Source organism: Ovis aries, chromosome 6, assembly GCF_016772045.2.
Source record: "Ovis aries strain OAR_USU_Benz2616 breed Rambouillet chromosome 6, ARS-UI_Ramb_v3.0, whole genome shotgun sequence".
Taxonomy (NCBI): domain Eukaryota; kingdom Metazoa; phylum Chordata; class Mammalia; order Artiodactyla; family Bovidae; genus Ovis; species Ovis aries.
The window spans coordinates 26,783,298-26,802,049 of record NC_056059.1 but is presented as its reverse complement, the minus strand read 5'-3'; the positions used below and the strand labels follow the sequence as shown (position 1 = coordinate 26,802,049).

At 37.1% G+C, this 18,752-nt stretch overlaps 1 protein-coding gene across 7 annotated transcripts in view; it reads left to right on the top strand.

Annotated features, from left to right (window-relative positions):
* RAP1GDS1 (Rap1 GTPase-GDP dissociation stimulator 1) overlaps positions 1-18,752 on the top strand; it is a 154,630-nt gene that overhangs the window by 57,594 nt on the left and 78,284 nt on the right. For all 7 annotated transcript variants that reach the window (XM_060416868.1, XM_027970869.3, XM_060416867.1 and 4 more), the window contains exons 3-4: positions 11,444-11,566; positions 17,181-17,306. In XM_060416868.1, coding sequence (XP_060272851.1) covers positions 11,444-11,566; positions 17,181-17,306 — 249 coding nt within the window. The remainder of the gene's footprint in view (positions 1-11,443; positions 11,567-17,180; positions 17,307-18,752) is intronic.

The following is an 18,752-nucleotide window of genomic DNA, read 5'->3' as shown; positions in this document are numbered from 1 at the left end:
CTAAAAAAATGAAACGGATGAATATAACAAAACCGAAACAGACTCACAGATACAGAGAACAGACTAGTAGGTTACCTGTGGGGAGAGTGAGGGGAAGAGGGGCACAACAGGAGTGTGGGATTAAAAGACACAGATTTCTATTTATATGATATATTGTACAGCACAGGGAGGTATAGCCATTGTTTTATAATAACTTTAAATAGAGTATAATCTATAAACATTGATTTATATGTTATATGTTATAATCTATAACACATAGAATGTTATAACTATAACATTTACCTATAGAAATGTTATAATCTATAAACATTTCAGGTGTTGTACACCTGAAACTAATAGAATGTTACAAATCAGCTGTATTTCAAAAATAAAGAAAAAATAGGCAAATAGAGAAAAATAAACACAACCTCTTTCCTCAAAAATCATCATTAATAACTGAGAAAATGTGAATATTTCATGTTTTTAGTAAGATATATTTTAGGTATAATATTCTAAGTAATATTCATATAATGGACTATGTAGTGTAGAGAATATTCTCTTAATTTTTTTTTTTTTACTAAGGATTAGTAGTATTCAGTGCCTTTTGTTGTCAGATACATTCACTTGGATATTTGGGCTGTTATATCACCAGCTAAAAAGCAAATAATGCACTAGGTAATTTCTTGGGATTTCAGAAAGCTAAAACACATTTAGTTTTTTTTTTTTTCTTTGACTCTAGTTATACAAGGCTGTTGGAGCAGTAGTAGAGAATACTATGTGAAATTTTATAACCCTGCAAATGAGTTATTCTGTTGGCTGAATTCCTCTTACACCAGGGCATGTGTGGGAAAGAGGTCTGGGTTGTCAGCCCCTTGTTCTGTTCCAACCCTAAACAGATAAAATGCTGCTGCTGCTGCTAAGTTGCTTCAGTCATGTTCAACTCTTGTGCGACCCTATAGACGGCAGTCTACCAGGCTCCCCCGTCCCTGAGATTCTCCAGGCAAGAACACTGGAGTGGGTTGCCATTTCCTTCTCCAGTGCATGAAAGTGAAAAGTGAAAGTGAAGTTGCTCAGTCGTGTCTGACTCTTAGCGACCCCATGGACTGTAGCCCACCAGGCTCCTCTGTCCATGGGATTTTCCAGGCAAGAGTACTGGAGTGGGTTGCCATTGCCTTCTAAACAGATAAAATGAGGTCTACCTATATTATGGGGGGCAATCTGCTTGGCTTACTGTGTACAGATTTTAATGTTAATCCTATCCAAAAACACCCTTACAAAAACATCCAAAGTAATGTTTAACTGAATACCCAGATACCATAGCTCAATCAAATTGACATACAAAAGTAACCATCATGAGTGGACTCTATTCTACTGATGTATCAATGTGAATTGTGTGACATAATAGTTGTGTGTAACTGCTAGTGAGGAATGATGCCCTTAACATTAGTTTTCCACAAAGGAATCTATAGTTGATTTTTACTAAGGTTGATTTCATGACCTGCTTTTTAGTATTCATTGTGATAAACCCCAAAATGAAACTCCAGAAGGCCAAGTAGTGGGTTTTTTTTTAAAGAGACATCTGGATTTAAATTCTAGGTTTCAGCACACAGTGTTCTCTGGGGTGAGTTCATTTAGATGCTAGTAATTTTCTCTTCCCATATTTCAGTGTTAGACATCTTTTCTCCTCCTTGTACTAAAGAAGCAAACAGAATGTTTTGATTTTGCTCATAATAACTTAGTTATGGATTGATCACCTTTTCTTTCTGATGTGTGCATGTGGGAGGGATGAGATAAAGGCAAGGTAATTTCTAAAATGATTTCTGAAGGTTTAAAGAATATTTTTGCGTATGCTTGCTTTTGAAAAAATGTAATCCAAGACCTGATTAGCTTAATGCAAAGTGAAAAGTTTAGTCCCTGCAGGAGCTAGCGATTGGTGATTCTACTAAAAACAAAATGTCTGTTCTTCATGAGAGAATTCTTAAAATACAAGACAGTCTTTATAAGCTCAGTCCTCTTTTCTGTTAAAAGTAATTAGAACTTCTACATTAATAAATACTCATCTTAAACATTAAGTTATCAACTAGGGCATTAATAAAAACTCACCTACTCCACCTTTAGTGTTCTGTGACAGCTTATACTTCCCTTTTTTGTTGCTTAGTCGCTAAATAGTGTCCTACTCTTCTGCAACCCCAGGGACTGTAGCCCACCATGCACCTTTGTCCATGGGGATTCTCCAGGCAGGAATACTGGAGTGGTTTGTCATTTTCTTCTCCAGGGGATCTTCGCCCAGAGATCACATCCACATCTCTAGCATTGGCAGGAGGATTTTTTACTACTGAACACCAGGGAAGCCCAGAAACATCCCTTTAGTCAAACTTCAAGGAGTTTATAACTGAATAAAAAAGGCATATAAAAACACATTAAATAAGTTTGACTAATTAATATACATTGTAATACATCCCTTTAGTTGAACTTATTTCAGTGTATATTAATTGTGTATGTCTTTTTTATTCAGTATATAGTCCTTAAAGACTGGACAGTTCTATTCAACTAGCATTAATTGGGTCCCACCATGCGTTAGTTGGTACCTTGCCCTGGAGAGATTGAATAGGCAAGTAATAGATAAGTTTTAATACAGTGTAACACATTATATAGAGTTGATTACAAAGTGTTCAGAGAATTGGACTCAATTCATAGTTATCAGAGTCTTTCAAAGTGTCACAGAGATAAACATTTCACCTAGGTTCTGATGGATAAGTAGGTGTTACATTGGTATATTCTCTTATTTTTCTCCTTTCACCTGCCTTTTCCTAAACCTTTGATAGTATCACCTATCTACCTTTCCTATTTCTCATTTTTGGTAGCCTCTAGCAGCTGGCAAAAAACAACAAAAAAAAAAACCACCCAGTGGTACAGAATGATGCTATTAAAATTTAGGGTTATTAGCCTTAGCTAGTAGTGGTTTTTCATATTCCTTCTTTGTAGAATATATTTTTCTCCTTTTTCTGCTGAGAACATGCTTTATTGGTTTCAAAACAGCTTAAATGTTAACCTTATTTATGGAAATTTCCATGGTCTTCATGGAGCTGTGATTGCTGCCCGTTATACATTATATGTAACTTCCATGGTGGTATCAGTCACATTGAATTGTGATAATTTATTTACATCTCTCTTTCTCTCACTAGACAGCTCACTGAGGGTATGATTTGTTTCCTCTAGCTTATACTGCCAATATAGTAGGGACTCAGTAAAAATACGTCATCTGTGGGTAATCTCGTCTACTCCAAGTCTTCAGCTACCAATATCTGACACCTTGGAAACAATGACAGCATTGTGTGAATATTGGGAGAGAGAGGTGGATTTGATTAAGCAGGAACAGGGAGTGCTGGATTTTGAAAATGCAGTGTATTTACCTAGGTAACGTGAGGGCACAAGGACTATGGGAAGAACATCCCAAGCAGCGGAAGCCGCATACACAATTTCACAGGGAAGAAACCTAGTTCAAACAGAAACTGAACTTGTATGCAGAGAACATCATGAGAAATGCTGGGCTGGAAGAAGCACAAGCTGGAATCAAGATGCCTGGACAAATATCAGTAACCTCGGATATGCAGATGACACCACCCTTATGGCAGAAAGTGAAGAGGAAATAAAAAGCCTCTTGATGAAAGTGAAAGAGGAGAGTGAAAATGTTAGCTTAAAGCTCAACATTCAGAAAACTAAGATCATGGCATCTGGTCCCATCACTTCATGGGAAATAGATGGGAAACAGTGGAAACAGTGTCAGACTTTATTTTTTGGGGCTCCAAAATCACTGCAGATGGTGACTGCAGCCATGAAATTAAAAGATGCTTACTCCTTGGAAGGAAAGTTATGACCAGCCTAGATAGTATATTGAAAAGCAGAGATGTTACTTTGCCAGCAAAGGTCTGTCTAGTCAAGGCTGTGGTTTTTCCTGTGGTCATGTATGTGTGTGAGAGTTGGACTGTGAAGAAAGCTGAGCGCCAAAGAATTGGTGCTTTTGAACTGTGGTGTTGGAGAACACTCTTGAGAGTCCCTTGGACTGCAAGGAGATCCAACCAGTCCATTCTGAAGGAGATCAGCCCTGGGTGTTCTTTGGAAGGACTGATGCTGAAAGGACTGATGCTGAAGCTGAAGCTCCAATACTTTGGCCACCTCATGTGAAGAGTTGACTCATTGGAAAAAATACCCTCTTGCTGGGAGGGATTGGGGGCAGGAGAAGAAGGGGACGACAGAGGATGAGATGGCTGGATGGCATCACGGACTCGATGGACGTGAGTTTGAGTGAACTCCAGGAGTTGGTGATGGACAGGGAAGCCTGGTGTGCTGCGATTCATGGGGTCGCAAAGGTCAGACGCGACTGAGTGACTGAGGTAGCCAAAAGGATCCATTCAGGGAAGGGGCTAGAGATGATAATTGGGAAGGGAATAGGGGTCAAATTATGAAAGGACTTTGATGCTCTGTGTCTTAGTCCACTTGGGTCTTTGTAACAAAATAGCCTAGACTGGGTGGCATTTCTCACAGTTGTGGTGACTGGTAAGTCCAAGACCAAGACACCAGAAGATTTTGGTGAGGGCTTGCTTTCTGTTTCATAGACGGCTGTCTTCACTAGACCCTCACATGGTGGAAAAAGCAAGGCATCTCTCTGGGATCTCTTTTTGTAATGTCACTGAGCCCATCAATGTAGACTTTGTATTGTTCTTCAAGGTATTTCACCAGAGGATGGAGATGGATCTTCTACTGAAAAGATTCCTTCACTGTGTTTCACAATACAGTGTCCTTATTCTCTTTGTTTCACTATACAGTATCCTTATTCTCTTAGTAGGAAGTAAAGAAATCCACATTTACTTTATTTTTAGGGACCATATTTTCAGTAGTCACTCTGAAATTGTAGTTGAACAGTTCTGGTTATATACTCTGCTTTTACCACATTCATTAGTATTGTCTCTCTTTGTATATACTTTCTCAGTAAATATCTTCCATTTTTTTAACTATATAGCTCAATTTTTAGCAACCTCTTTTGACCTAGTTAGTGATAACTTTAAAGAAAATAGTTAAAACTAGCAGATCTCCCTACTTATTCTAGTGATGATTTCCAAACACATAACTTCTCCAACTCCCACAGCTTACATTATCTCTGGAATTGAAATGGCTGCATGACTGTCAAAAATCGTTTATTGTAATTTTACAAAATGACTCTCTCAACTTAATCTTTTAGTAAAACCTCTGTTGGTGAGTCATTGTACGAATAGGTCTTTGTTCTACCCTCTTTCTTTTCATGACTGTATCTATCCTTTTCTCTCCTGCATTTCATATTCCTTTTATTTGCTTAAAATCCATGTTGGGGAGGAAAAAGTTCTCATCAGTGAAAGAAAGAGCATTTTGTAACTCCTCCCCATCATGTACTTCCATTTTCTTTTAGAAACACTAATTTCTTATTTGTCAAGCCCTTTCATCTTCTTATACCCAGCATACTCTTCTTATGTGTTTTAAATCTTATTTTAAATGTTTCAATTTTTCTGTACACAGTTCCCTTTCTCTCCTTCAACCACTGAGTCAGTTTATCTGTCTCAAAATACTGTGCATCCCTTTCTCACTCAGTTGTTTGACTTTAATTCTTATTGCTGCAAAATATGTTAAATAAAAATATTTACCACATAATAACTTGGCGAATCTGGTCAAGGTGTTGTTAGTACTCTGTGTCTTCTAAATTAACATTTGTGGTAGGAAGAGCACTGGATTAGGTATCAGAAAAACTGGTTTGTTGTTACTTTTCCAGTATAATCATATGACCTTATTTGTAGTATGAAGGAAACAATCTATCATGCCTATGTCACATAGCTATTTTTAAAAATGAATTTTTGTGATAGTATCTTTAAAAAGATCGAAGAGCTTTCAATCAGGTACCTTTAAATGAGGACACTGTGCCTGTGTGTAGGAATTAAAGTCGTGGGGTGAGTGGCATTTCAGAGAGGGAAGTAGTAAGAAGATATGAAATGAAATGGTTAATTTGGATCTCTATAAGTAATTTAGTGTGGCAAGAATATAGTATATCAGTGGAGGAGTATCAGGAGATATGGTTGGAAAATATCATGGATGTGCTTTAAAAGTTACAGACAATCATTTAAAGATTTAAAGTAGGGGAGTGACATAAAATTTGTATTTCCAGAAGCTTATTCTGCAGTCAGGGTAGATGACAGATGGAGGGAGGCTAGAGTTAGGGAGACTCTTGAGGAGGCTGTTGCATTTAATAAAGGTCAGAATTGAGAACTGGAAGTAACATGAATTTAACAAGTAAAGAATAGATGCAAAAGATGCTAATCAGATGGGATCTATGGAACTTACACTCTGATTAACGTAGGTGGTAGAAAGGCATTTATTAAAAGAGAATATCTTATAATCCTTCTTGGGCTTCTGGCTTAGCTAGGTTCCCTGCCGTGAACTGCTATGGAGAATAAAATGAAAGGAAACAAAAGAGGAGAATTGATTTGAGGAATGTTGAACTTGAGGTATATATTCCATATCCAAGTGCACATGCTTTGTTTTAGTTGGATAAAGGGAGAGAGAATTTGGGATTTGTCTGTGTAGTAGTAAATGAAGCCTTGGATTTGAATCAGATTTCTCAGGCACGGGGCCAGGTCTCTTGTTATACCTTATTCTAAAAGTCTTTCCCTTGAGAAATAAATAGTTCCCCAGAGACAAGGATACACATGGCCCTTGAGTCATGTTCCTGGTCCTTGCTGTCAATTCCAAATCCAAGTCTTCTCTTCACAGTCAGTCACAAGAATCCTTGGACATGTAAATGAAACTAACAGTTTCCTATTGTTCTTATAACTAGAAGTAAACAATACTGTGAATCTAATCCAAGTACATTTTTAATCTAGTAGAGTCATAGTAATAAGAGTCTTCATTTTTGTTTTTCTGTCTTGGAGTTTACTGTAAATTGGTTATCAAATGCTTTTTGTTAATTTATCCTCATGAAAGCAGATGCTAACGTAACATCATAAATGCAACTTATGTTAGTAGCATACCTGAAAACCTCCTCTTGATATATAACTATAATGCCAATTATTTCAGTGTATTTACTTGGCAGCTTTGTTAGGAACTTGAGCCTTTCTCCGGCCGTCTCTTCAGTTATGAGTCCTTCCCACTCCACCTGCTCCTGCCTTCTTCTGGCTTTCGCCTTGAGACATGAGTTGTGCTTTAGCTTCTTCTCTCCCTATAGCATTGTAGCCCAGCTTCTTGATTTACTTTTCTTTCAAGCTTCTCTGACCCTGTTGCCTGGTTGCTTTTTTTTCTTTCTGACTCTGGCAATTTCATAACAAAGCTGCATTTTTGCCCTCGGGAGGTCAGGCGGAGTCTGAACATACGACTGCAGAGACCAGAATGAGTGCCTGCACGACTGCAAGGGTGCTATAATGGCTGTGGCTCCCACAGATCTTATTCTAGAGAAGCAGTTGCCCTTCGTGCCTGGGTCCTTCAAAATTCAAGGACTGCCAGCTGTAATTTGTAGACATTCTCAAACGTTTTTATGGCTGCACCTAAATGTGAAGGGGGGAAGTTGGATTGATTTCTGCAAACATTTAAAAGGAGTGCATTTACAGTGTCAGTAGTGGTCTGGGTAAAGATAATGAAAAGTGTGCCTTTTTTTTTTTTTTTTTTTTTAAAGAACTCCTGATCACGGCTTTTTTTTTTTTTTTTTGGCAAGCCATCAGAAAGCCATTCATTTAGACCTGCATACACCACACTCACTGACTCTCTTAAAATCATTTCAAGGGTGTTCACAGATATCAGAAAAAATGTTTAGTTCACAGATACACACTGTAATATGGAGTAGAATGCCAGTGTAGAAAGCATATATGGAATGAGACTGAAACTTTATAATTATTTATTGGATAGTGGCAGTTTAACAGTAAGCAGTATTTGACTCTTTGTTTTCATGCCAGATGAAAGAAGATAATTCCCAACTGTTTCATTTAAATTCTAGACCTACATAGAAATCCACATGCTAGCAAGTAAATAGAACTCCTTTTCAGTTTTTCTAAATGGTAAATCAGATTTATATGAAAAACCAGATTATATTTTCTCTGACAATAGTATTAAAAAAGATACTATCCCCAAATCTTGCTTCATTGTATTACAACTTACCTTCCAATACTTTGGATTGTAATCCATGGAAATCCATCAGAGTGCAAGAGTTTTGTATTGTTTTCTTTTATTCCCCTTGCCCCTGACATCAGCTCTGATGTTAAGCCATTCTTTTAGTTATAGTTAAAATGAGACATGCATGGGTGATTTGCAGTTAACTCCTCGCCTCCACACACACAAATGCCTCAGCCTCACATCTAATCATGATTCATGCCTTATGCCAGATTCTTGCTGTCATCCTAGCACCGGCAGATGGTGGGACATGACCCCTGGGGCAGTCTGCCCCAGTGTTCTAAGGTTGTACATCTTTTGGTAGCAGTGGTCAGAAAAGGAAGAATTTTAATGTGGCAAATTTTTTCTTTTGACTTCTTGCTTTAAAAAAATAAATTAATGGAAATTTGGTGTCAGATTTTCAGGTGGTACCATAAAAACTTATTTTTTAATCCCAGAAACAAAAGTGAAAAGGCACATTGTATTTTATAAATGGGCTTGCTGAAAGAAAGGACAGCTGCTGTGTTTATATTTTATCATGCAAACTACATTTGTAACAATCTGAATTGTGAGAAATGAGTGAGTAACAGCATACAGAAAGACAGTTTCGTTTATTTATGCTTAAGTACGTTTGCTGTTGTAAAGAATGGCACCAGTGGATGCCAGATGATACACGTTGAGTTGTTAGTGTAGTTGAGTCTGAATTTGCTCCTTATGCTCTAAGATTAGTATGATTGGTGACTTTAGACAAATTTGCTTCATCTTTCTGGACCTCTGTTTCTTCACCTAATAGAAAATGTTGTTTTAAAGTATCTCCAAAATAATCCTTTTTATTACAGAACATAAAATGTAAGAAACCAAAATGGTATTAGCTGCTTTAATGTGTACTAGGCCTATGGTAGAAGAAGGAAATGCATGGATGGAGTTTCAACATTAACTAATCCTGATTACTTGATCTTTTGTACTGGATAGATAAACATACACATAACTACAGTATTTGCAAGGGAATGTTTTTAAGATAATAAATCCATGGAATTTTTACAATTTTCAATTTTTACAAATTTTTCCATGTAATTTTCTACTGATTAAGCCGTTAATTCTAGCTTCTCTTGATGACGTTAAGAATATGAAAGCTCTCTAACCCAGAATTCTGGGTAGTCATTGGTTGCACAGAACATTGCTGTTTCACTTTTTGACCAGAAGCTATGATTAGGGCTGCATTTTGCATTCGGTAAGCATGCACACACAGTTACTTATGTATGTGTAACTCAGTGTTTCACCTTACTATGCATGAACAAAAAGTTTTTCTATTCTTTTATTGTAGATATTGTTAATTCTATTTCTCTTTTTAAGGAATTGCTGGTCCTTATTCACCAAATCGATTTCAGGGTTCTTAATGGATTGGGACCCACAGTTTGAAAAACACTGAGCTGAACAATCAGCACTTACTATAAAGAAATAATTATTTTTTAGACTTTCTCAAATTATTAAAAATGATTTCCTACTCCATTGATCACAGCAGCTGTCATTTACTTAACAAGAAGTCTTTAGAATTCTTTTATTTATATGTGTATTCAAAGGCAATAAAAGATATTGAGGAGCTACACATAGAAACAACATTCAAATGGGGTGTCTGTGAATCTGATACAGCTTTGGACGGCCTGTCTAATTTTAATGTTCAGAGTTGTGTTCCTGTTTTGCTGGAAACCTGGCATGGGGTGTCTTGCATGGGAGTTTGCTGGCTCTTGGGTGGAGCTTGGTCTCAGGGTAGGTATGGGAGGCTTTTGGGTGGGCTTTCATCTATTAATGTTCCCCAGTGTCAGGAGTTCTGTGATGGGTCCAGAGTTCTGGAGTTGAACCTCCTGCCTCTTGGTTTTGGTCCCCCTCTTATGGTAACATCAAGAGTCTTCCCTCCATACAGCACAGAAGGCAAAACCCCTAGGTTGATGATGAAATGACTTTCCAGAGCCAGGAACACCCAAAGAGATTCATAGTTATATAAAGAAGAGAGGAGGGAAATAGAGGTGACTAGGGGGAGGAAAGGGAGAGTCAAAAGGGAAGAGAGCCATCAAGCCAGTGATCAGATCCTTCATTTTAAAGAGGTTGGTTTGCCTTTCTGGTATATGGGTCCTCCGCCAGAGTTCAGAAGTTGTTTTGTGAAAGTTACTCCGCATACAGGTGATCTTTTGACCTATTCGCGGGGGAGAAAGTGGTTTCCCTGTCTTATTCTTCCGTCATCTTGGGATTGCCCCCTAAATAGAATGTTTTAATGAGCCTTATAACTTCCTATTTTTAAACACTTGGCATTCCTCTTCACTGTTCAAAGTCAAATAGTAATTTTAGATTTTGTTTCCTTGAGCTTTTATTTCCATCATCGCTCCGGGTGTTACTATTCCAGGTGTACATCATTCCAGTTACTGTTTAATAGGTCATACTTTTTTACATGAAGTGGCTTGGTTTCATGCAAAGGCTCTTCATTTGTAGTTTAACAAAGATGGAAAACAAAGAAAAGAAGTAGGCCTCTTGAATTTCTATATAACCGTATAGAATTCAGAATGAAAGTGAAAGTCGCTCAGTCGTGTATGACTCTTTGCAGCCCCACAGACTGTATAGTACATGAAATTCTCCAGGCTGGAATACTAGAGTGGGTACCCTTTCCCTTCTCCAGGGGATCTTCCCAACCCAGGGATTGAACCCAGCTCCCGCATTGCAGGTGGATTCTTTACCAGCTGAGCCACGGGGGAAGCCCAGAATTCTGAATACCATGGCCTTATTGCTGCCTAAACTACTTCCGTTTTTCGTTAGTGGTATTTTGAATAAGTTTTGTGAGAAACACGGTAATGCATATAAAATGATATGAGGTGAGTTTTTTGCACATGTAATTAATTGCCACTTTTAATAGCTGTAGCATTATTGGAAGTCATAGAATTTATATGTATATAATAATACACTATTAGGAAACTCAAGGGAAGTAGAAAATAAAGCATTCCTACTCTGAATAGACAGGATTGGAAATAACATTAAAAAGTAACTCTGGTATGCAAATGGTATATTCAGAAAGGATTCCTTTGTAATCTGACTGTAGGTTTACAAAAGATTGTATTAAAAAGTGTTTCGCATAGGGAAAAACTGAAGATAAAAGCAGCTTGTGGAACTGAAGATAGTTTTATATAAATGCACACATTTTAATATAAATAATTTCTACTATAGATGGTGAAAATTCTTAAAGAATTTACTGTAGATGTAATTGTCAATGTTAATGTTGAAGACGTTCACTGAAGCTCTTTGTATGTATCTCTTTCAGATATGGAAACAAGTGAAAAAATCCAAGGAAGTGGAATACTTCAAGTGTTTGCAAGTCTGTTGATTCCACAGTCCTCCTGCACAGCCAAAGTAGCTAACGTCATAGCAGAAATAGCCAAAAATGGTGAGGTTTTCCTCAAGAACTTTTCTGCTGGGAACATCTTCAGTTTTACACCCTACTTGTCAGTATGTTTTATTAATTTATGTTTCCATTTTGTAGATTAGACCTTTTTTAAAAAAATTTTCTTTGTTTTTCTTTCCATTAACTTTTTTTTCATGTAATTGTTTAAAATGACTGTAGTCATCCTGTTCATACATTTCTCATTTGCTATTCCATTCTGTCAGAGTTGGAGAAGGCAGTGGTACCCCACTCCAGCACTCTTGCCTGGAAAATCCCATGGACGGAGGAGCCTGATGGGCTGCAGTCCATGGGGTCGCTAAGAGTTGGACATGACTGAGTGGCTGAGCGACTTCACTTTCATGCATTGGAGAAAGAAATGGCAACCCACTCCAGTGTTCTTGCCTGGAGAATCCCAGGGACGGGGGAGCCTGGTGGGCTGCCGTCTATGGGGTTGCACAGAGTCGGTCAGAGAATAGTCAGTTAAAGAATTGCACTGCTCGTCCCTGCTGTACCTGTATCGTTCATTACTTTGGTTATGGGATTCTTGAATTGTCATTGAGTCATTGATCTTTATTGTCACAGGAGACCTTGCGTTTTTCAGTGTATACGTTGTTTTATGTTCTATCCAGATAAACTCACTTTTTTTTTTTTTTTTGCCTGACCTACTGACAAACCTGCTGACATGGCACTTGACTGCAGTAGTGAAGTCAGAATACATGCTATGTTTTCTGAGTTCACCTTTGTGAGAAGCATTTATTTCTTAAGTGTCCACGTATATATACTCTGGAGAAACAACCTCAAAGCATGGATTATGTAATAGCCATGCCGTTATATATGGTTTATATCCAAGGGAGAGGGGATGCGTTAGAAGATATTTCAGGGCTATTTTGTAGCAGAAATATTCGTATATGATTTTAGTTCAGTCAATTTAAGAAAAACACTGACTTAAAAACAATTTCTTTTAAACTTTTAAACTTTAGAATTACTTTAGTGGTTTCTGCCATACATCAGCGTGAATCAGCCACAGGTATACATACAACCCTTCCCTCTGAATCCTTCCTTCCATTTCTCACCCTCCTCCTGCTGCTGCTGCTGCTAAGTCGCTTCAGTCGTGTCCGACTCTGTGCGACCCCATAGACGGCAGCCCACGAGGCTCCCCCGTCTCTGGGATTCTCTAGGCAAGAACACTGGAGTGGGTTGCCATTTCCTTCTCCAATGCATGAAAGTGAAAAATGAAAGTGAAGTCACTCAGTCGTGTCCGACTCCTCACGACCCCATGGACTGCAGCCTACCAGGCTCCTCCGTCCATGGGATTTTCCAGGCGAGAGTGCTGGAGTGGGGTGCCATTGCCTTCTCCGTCTCACCCTCCTAGGTGGTCAGAAAGCACTGGGTTGAGCTCTCTGTCCTCAAGCTTAGTCACTCAGTCATGTCCAGCATCTTGTGGGCTGCCGCTGCCCCACAGCAAATTCCCACTTGCCGTCTGTTTTGCATATGGGAATGTGTTTGGTTCCTGCCACTCTCTCAGTCCGTCCCACCCTCTCCTGCCCCAACTGTGTCCATCTGTGTCTCCACTGCTGCCCTAGGTTCATCAGTGCCATCTTTCTAGATTCCATACACATGCATTAATAGAGAATATTTGTCTTTCTGTTTCTGACTGATTTCACTGTACAGTAGGCTGCAGGTTCATCTACCTCATTAGGACTGACTCAGATGCACTCTTTTTTTATAGCTAAGTCATATTCCATTGTATGTATGTACCACAGTTTCTGCGTCCATTCATCTGTCAGTGGACATCTAGGTTGCTTCCATGTCCTAGTTATTGTAAAAAGTGCTGCCGCAAACATTGAGGTACATGCATCTCTTTCAGTTATGGTTTTCTCACGGTATATTCCCAGTAGTGGGGTTGTTGAGTCATATGTTAATTTTATTCCTAGTGTTTTAAGGAATCTCCATGCTGTTCTCCATAGTGGCTGTGTCAGTTTACATCCCCACCAGCAGTGCAAGAGGGTTCCCTTTTCTCCACATCCTCTTCAGCATTTATTGTTTGCAGATTTTTTAAATGATGGCTGTTCTAACCAGTGTGAGGTGATACGTCATTGTAGTTTTGATTGGCATTTCTCTAATAGCGAGGGATATTGAGTATCTGTTCATGTTTGTCCTTTTGTATGTCTTCTTCGGAGAAATGTCTGTTTAGGTCTTCTACCCATTTTTGATTGGGTTGTCTGCTTTTCTGGTTTTGAGGTGCATGAGCTGCTTGGGTATTTTGGAGATTAATCTTTTGTCAGTTATTTCCTTTGCAGTTGTTTTGTCCCCTTCTGAGGGTTGTCTTTTAATCTTGTTTATTGTTTCCTCTGCTGTGCAAAATCTTTTAAGTTTAAATAAGTCCCATTTGTTTACTTCTGTTTTTATTTCCATTACTCCGTGAGGTGAGTCAAAGAGGATCTTGCTGTGATGTATGTCAAAGAGTGTATGGCTTATGTTTTCCTCTAAGAGCTTTATAGTTTTGGCTTTACATTTAAATCTTTAATCCATTTTGAGTTTATTTTTGTGTACGGTTTTATAAAGTGTTCTAGTTTCATTCTTTTACAGGTAGCTGTCCAGTTTTCCCAGCACCCTTTATTGAAGAGGTTGTCTTTTCTCTATTGTATATTCTTGCCTCCTCTGTGAAAAAATAAGGTGGGGCTTTCTGTCTTGTTCCATTGGTCTGTATTTCTGTTTTTGTGCCACTCCTGTTCTGTCTTAATGACTGTAGTTTTGCAGTATAGTCTGAAGTCAGGAAGGTTGATTCCTCCAGTTCCATTCTTCTTTCTCAAGACTGCTTTGGCCATTCAGGGTCTTTTGTGTTTCCATGCAAACTGAAATTTTTTGTTCTAATTCTGTGAAAAATACCATTGGTAATTTGATAGGGATTGCGTTGAATCTGTAGATTCCTTTGGGTTGTGTAGTCATTTTGACAATATTGATTCTTCCAAAAACATGGTATATTTTCCCATCTGTTCGTGTCATCTTTGATTTCTTTCATCAGTGTCTTCCAGTATTCTGCATACAGCTCTTTTGTCTCTAGGTAGGTTTTTCCCTAGGTATCTTACTCTTTTTGTTGCAGTGGTAAATAGGATTATTTTCTTAACTTCTCTTTCCAATTTTTCATTGTTAGAACCACTGACTTCTTAAAGCAGTTTTTAAGCATAAAGGAAGGCCATGCTAAATGCAGTAGCATTAGTATGCCTCTGTTTCTCAAAGTTTGATATTATTTTTAGTCTTTTTATTTTAGTAAGTTGCATATATTATACTTTAAAAAGAAGAAACTTTAAAATTCTGGTCTCAGTTTTACACAGTTTTATACATTGTGTAATCACTCTGCAGGTGGCCTTGTAAAGTACCAGTATATGTTATTTTTGGTCCAGTAAAACAGCTTGTTCATGTGTGTGTTACCAAAAAGGATTGCCATGAAATTTTTTAATTTGTTTGTTGTTGTTTAGTCTCTGTGTCATTCTCTGCAACCCCACGGACTTCAGCATGCTAGGTTTCCCTGCCCTTCACTGTCTCCCAGAGTTTGCTCAAACTCATGTCCATTGAGTCAGTGATGCCATCCAGCCATCTCATCCTCTGTCGCCCCCATCTCCTCCTGCCCTCCATCTTTCCCAGCATCAGGGTCTTTTCCAGTGAGTCAGCTCTTCACATCAGGTGGCCAGAGTATTAGAATTTCAGCTTTAGCATCAATCCTTCCAGTGAATATTCAGGACTGATTTCCTCTAGAGGATTAACTGGTTTGTTCTCCTTACTGTCCAAGGGACTCTGAAGAGTCTTCTCCAGCACCACAGTGTGAAAGCATTAAAACTTCAGCCCTCAGCCTTCTTTATGGCTCAGCTCTCATGTCTGTCCATGTTTGTTGGCAGGTTTCATTTGTTTAGAGGTGCTCAAAATATATGTTAAATTTCAGTGAGGTTCTATATTGGTAAAGCATTTTTTTGTTTGTTAATGAAACCTGATCATCTGCTGTTTGCATCTACATCTAAGCTACTATGGTTATAATCACTATGCTCTGCCTTGGATTTGAGCTGGTCCTAAATGTTGAGAAATTCCTAGTGGGTCTAGGAGTATTTCGTGTACTTCAAGCAGATTTGAACTGCTCTGAATAGATAGGGATTACCTTGGGACAACAAAGAACTCTTGAGGCAGATCTAGTTTGAGAATGAAACCCCTCCAGACATTGTTAACCTAGACCAGCCACTGTCTAAATTCTTCTCAGGTGCAAGGTAGCTTGATTTTTATATCAAGCAGTTTATTTTTAACTTCATTAGAAACACAGTATAATTTCCAGAAATCAGTTTTTATCTTTAAGCTTTTTTCCTTAAGAATGAACACACACACGTAACATAGATTGAGAAATTTTTTAGCTGATTTTGAAATGGGTTGCCATTCCCATATGATCTCACTGAGTAATATCAGTCCTCATAATAGTTTGTCAGTTTCTCAATACCTCTGCTGCTAGAGCTTGCTTCTAGTAACACTTTAGTAGATGACAGCTCTGTTTCAGAGACATAATTAGTAGCATTTATACTTTTAATTAGAGGCTTGTTAAGGGCCTGTCACTAATCCCTGCTGGTTAAAATAAATGGGACCCAATTTAAATGGTGGTTTATTGCTTAACCACCACATTGTTGTTGCTGTTTTTTAAGTGACTGGCTGAGAAAGTAGATTAGAATCTTCTTTTTAAAATAAATATCTTCAGAAATGCAACATGACCCAACAGAGGTATCAACTGGGCTTACATTTCTTCTTGTTATAAACTTGGCAATGAAAGAAAATTGTGTGAACTGGAGAAAAAAAGAAATTAGAAGTTGATAGGTTCATCATTACTCTGCTAACAGAAGAGAAATATTAGCATATACTTGTTAGATTTTGGTTAATTTTGTTTAAATTTTTATTTCCAAAAATATCCTCTAAAAATTGATGTAACTGACTATGTGCTGATGTTCATAAACCAGAGGATTATTAAGAAGTTCCAGGTACAAGTTTAATGTGGGAGCATAGCTATGAGCATAAGTTACAGTAACAGATTTGATACTTTTTAAAGTAAGTATTCCTCTAGATAACAGACTTAAGATGAATTTGGGACAAAGAAAAAATAAGCAGAAGAGAAAGTGTCCATGAATATTTCTTCCTTTTTAGAATTGTACTCTTAAAGTATCTATTAATAATAATAACAATATATTTCTGAAATGAGGTGCTATTTTGTGTCTACAGTGCTAATAAGTGAAGTTGTAAAAGCAAGTAAAAACTTTAAATCTTATTCTCCTCCTCTTTCTCCTCTTATAACATGCAGTTAAGAAAGTAGTGATAAATTAGCATAATGAAAGTTAATGAAAAATTGTTTTGGTTTATGGTAGAGGCTATCAACAAGACAAATATGATCCCATTCATTTTTGTATACTTATTTCATGAAATATTTAGTAGGGTTGTAATAGTACTTTTGGACAGTGGTGTACTCTTCAAATAGCAAGCCATCTTAAACATTTTAATAAGTATTAATAATAAGTAAATATCTAATTAAGGAAAGTTATTTATGTAATTGTGAATGTTTATATTTTTAATTAACCATATCTCTTATTTTCAGAATTTATGCGAATTCCATGTGTGGATGCTGGATTGATTTCACCACTGGTGCAGCTGCTAAATAGCAAAGACCAGGAAGTGCTGCTTCAAACGGGCAGAGCTCTAGGAAACATATGTTATGATAGCCGTAAGTGTTGACATAACAGTGGTACACTTACAAACTTTTGTTAAGAGTCATGACTTTTGTAATAATTCTGCTTTGAGTGTTAGCACTATCTCTTCTAGCCGAAGACATTAATGAGGGGGCAGTATGACTTAGTTCTGCTTATGAAACTTGAACTGATGGAAATTTGGGCCATAGTATTCTAAACTGAGACTTATCCGCCATGAATTTTTGTGTGTGTGTGTGATTTCACAAATGATATTTTCAGAAGAAAATAAGTAAATTTCTAAGTTTTGGAGCTTTTAATTTTAGGGAAAAATATCTTTTCAGTTAGGCTTTATTGAACTACCATCTCTGGATGAGAATGCTTCTGAACACATTTTTTAGTTTCTAAGTCTATCCAAATGCATTTTACTTCCTTGCAATTCAGTAAAGCCACTCATAAAAACCATTATCTTTCAAGAGCTAGATTGGTTTATTGCATCTTGCATTGACTCCATTCCTATTTGTCATAATGTCGTTGTCATCCTTACCACTTTATACAATATTACTGTTCCTGCTAGGCAAAGAGAAAGCAAGAACTTGGGTATGAGTACAGATATTGCAAAATTTTTACATTTTCTACCTTTTCTTCCCATATATATGCAAATGAAAAGCAGAAAAAAATCTTGAGTATAGTCAATTTACTTAGACTTATCCTGATTTTCCTTTGATTTCTATTTTCAGAAACAAAAACACATTTTTAAACACTCACTTTTAGCATCTCCTAAGAATTTATTTAATTCAATAAAGTCACAAACATATTCATTTATGATAAAAGAAAGATATAAAAAAAGATTGAAACCATAGGTTTCAGTTGTAACTTCTCTGTAGCAGTAGTGATAAGGCTAGCCTCATTTATTCTTTCCTTACTTTTTCTGAAATATCATGTTATAGCTCAAGACACAGGTATCTTTTATTATGAATTTTAATTGGAGAATTTGAGTCCCCAGTATTGCTTATAAATTGACCTTACTATGCCTTCATTCCAGTTCTTACTTATCCTAGAGTATTAGCTTTGTTTATAGAATCTTAGTGCTTATGTTTATGACTTTATGCTTTCACATTTAGAGTTTTTATTAAACACCATAGTTTATAATACTACCTTTTAACAATGAATGTGTATTTTATATGATTAATTTTAACAATATGCATTTAATAGAGCACTGCAAAATAATAGGTAAAGATTGATTGCAGCTATTTGGAACACAATCATTACTCTTTATTCTTCTGTGTTTGTTATTAGATTTTAAGGCTATCAAGTATTCTTTAATCTTTGTTCAGTTTAGATAGTCTTGAATTATGCATTGCTTGAATATCATAGGAATTAATCTGTTTTGAGTACTTTTGTTCTAGAGTTTCACTTAACATTGGCACAATAGAAGAAATACCCATAGTGATCTATTGCCTCATCTTGCTATGATTTTTATG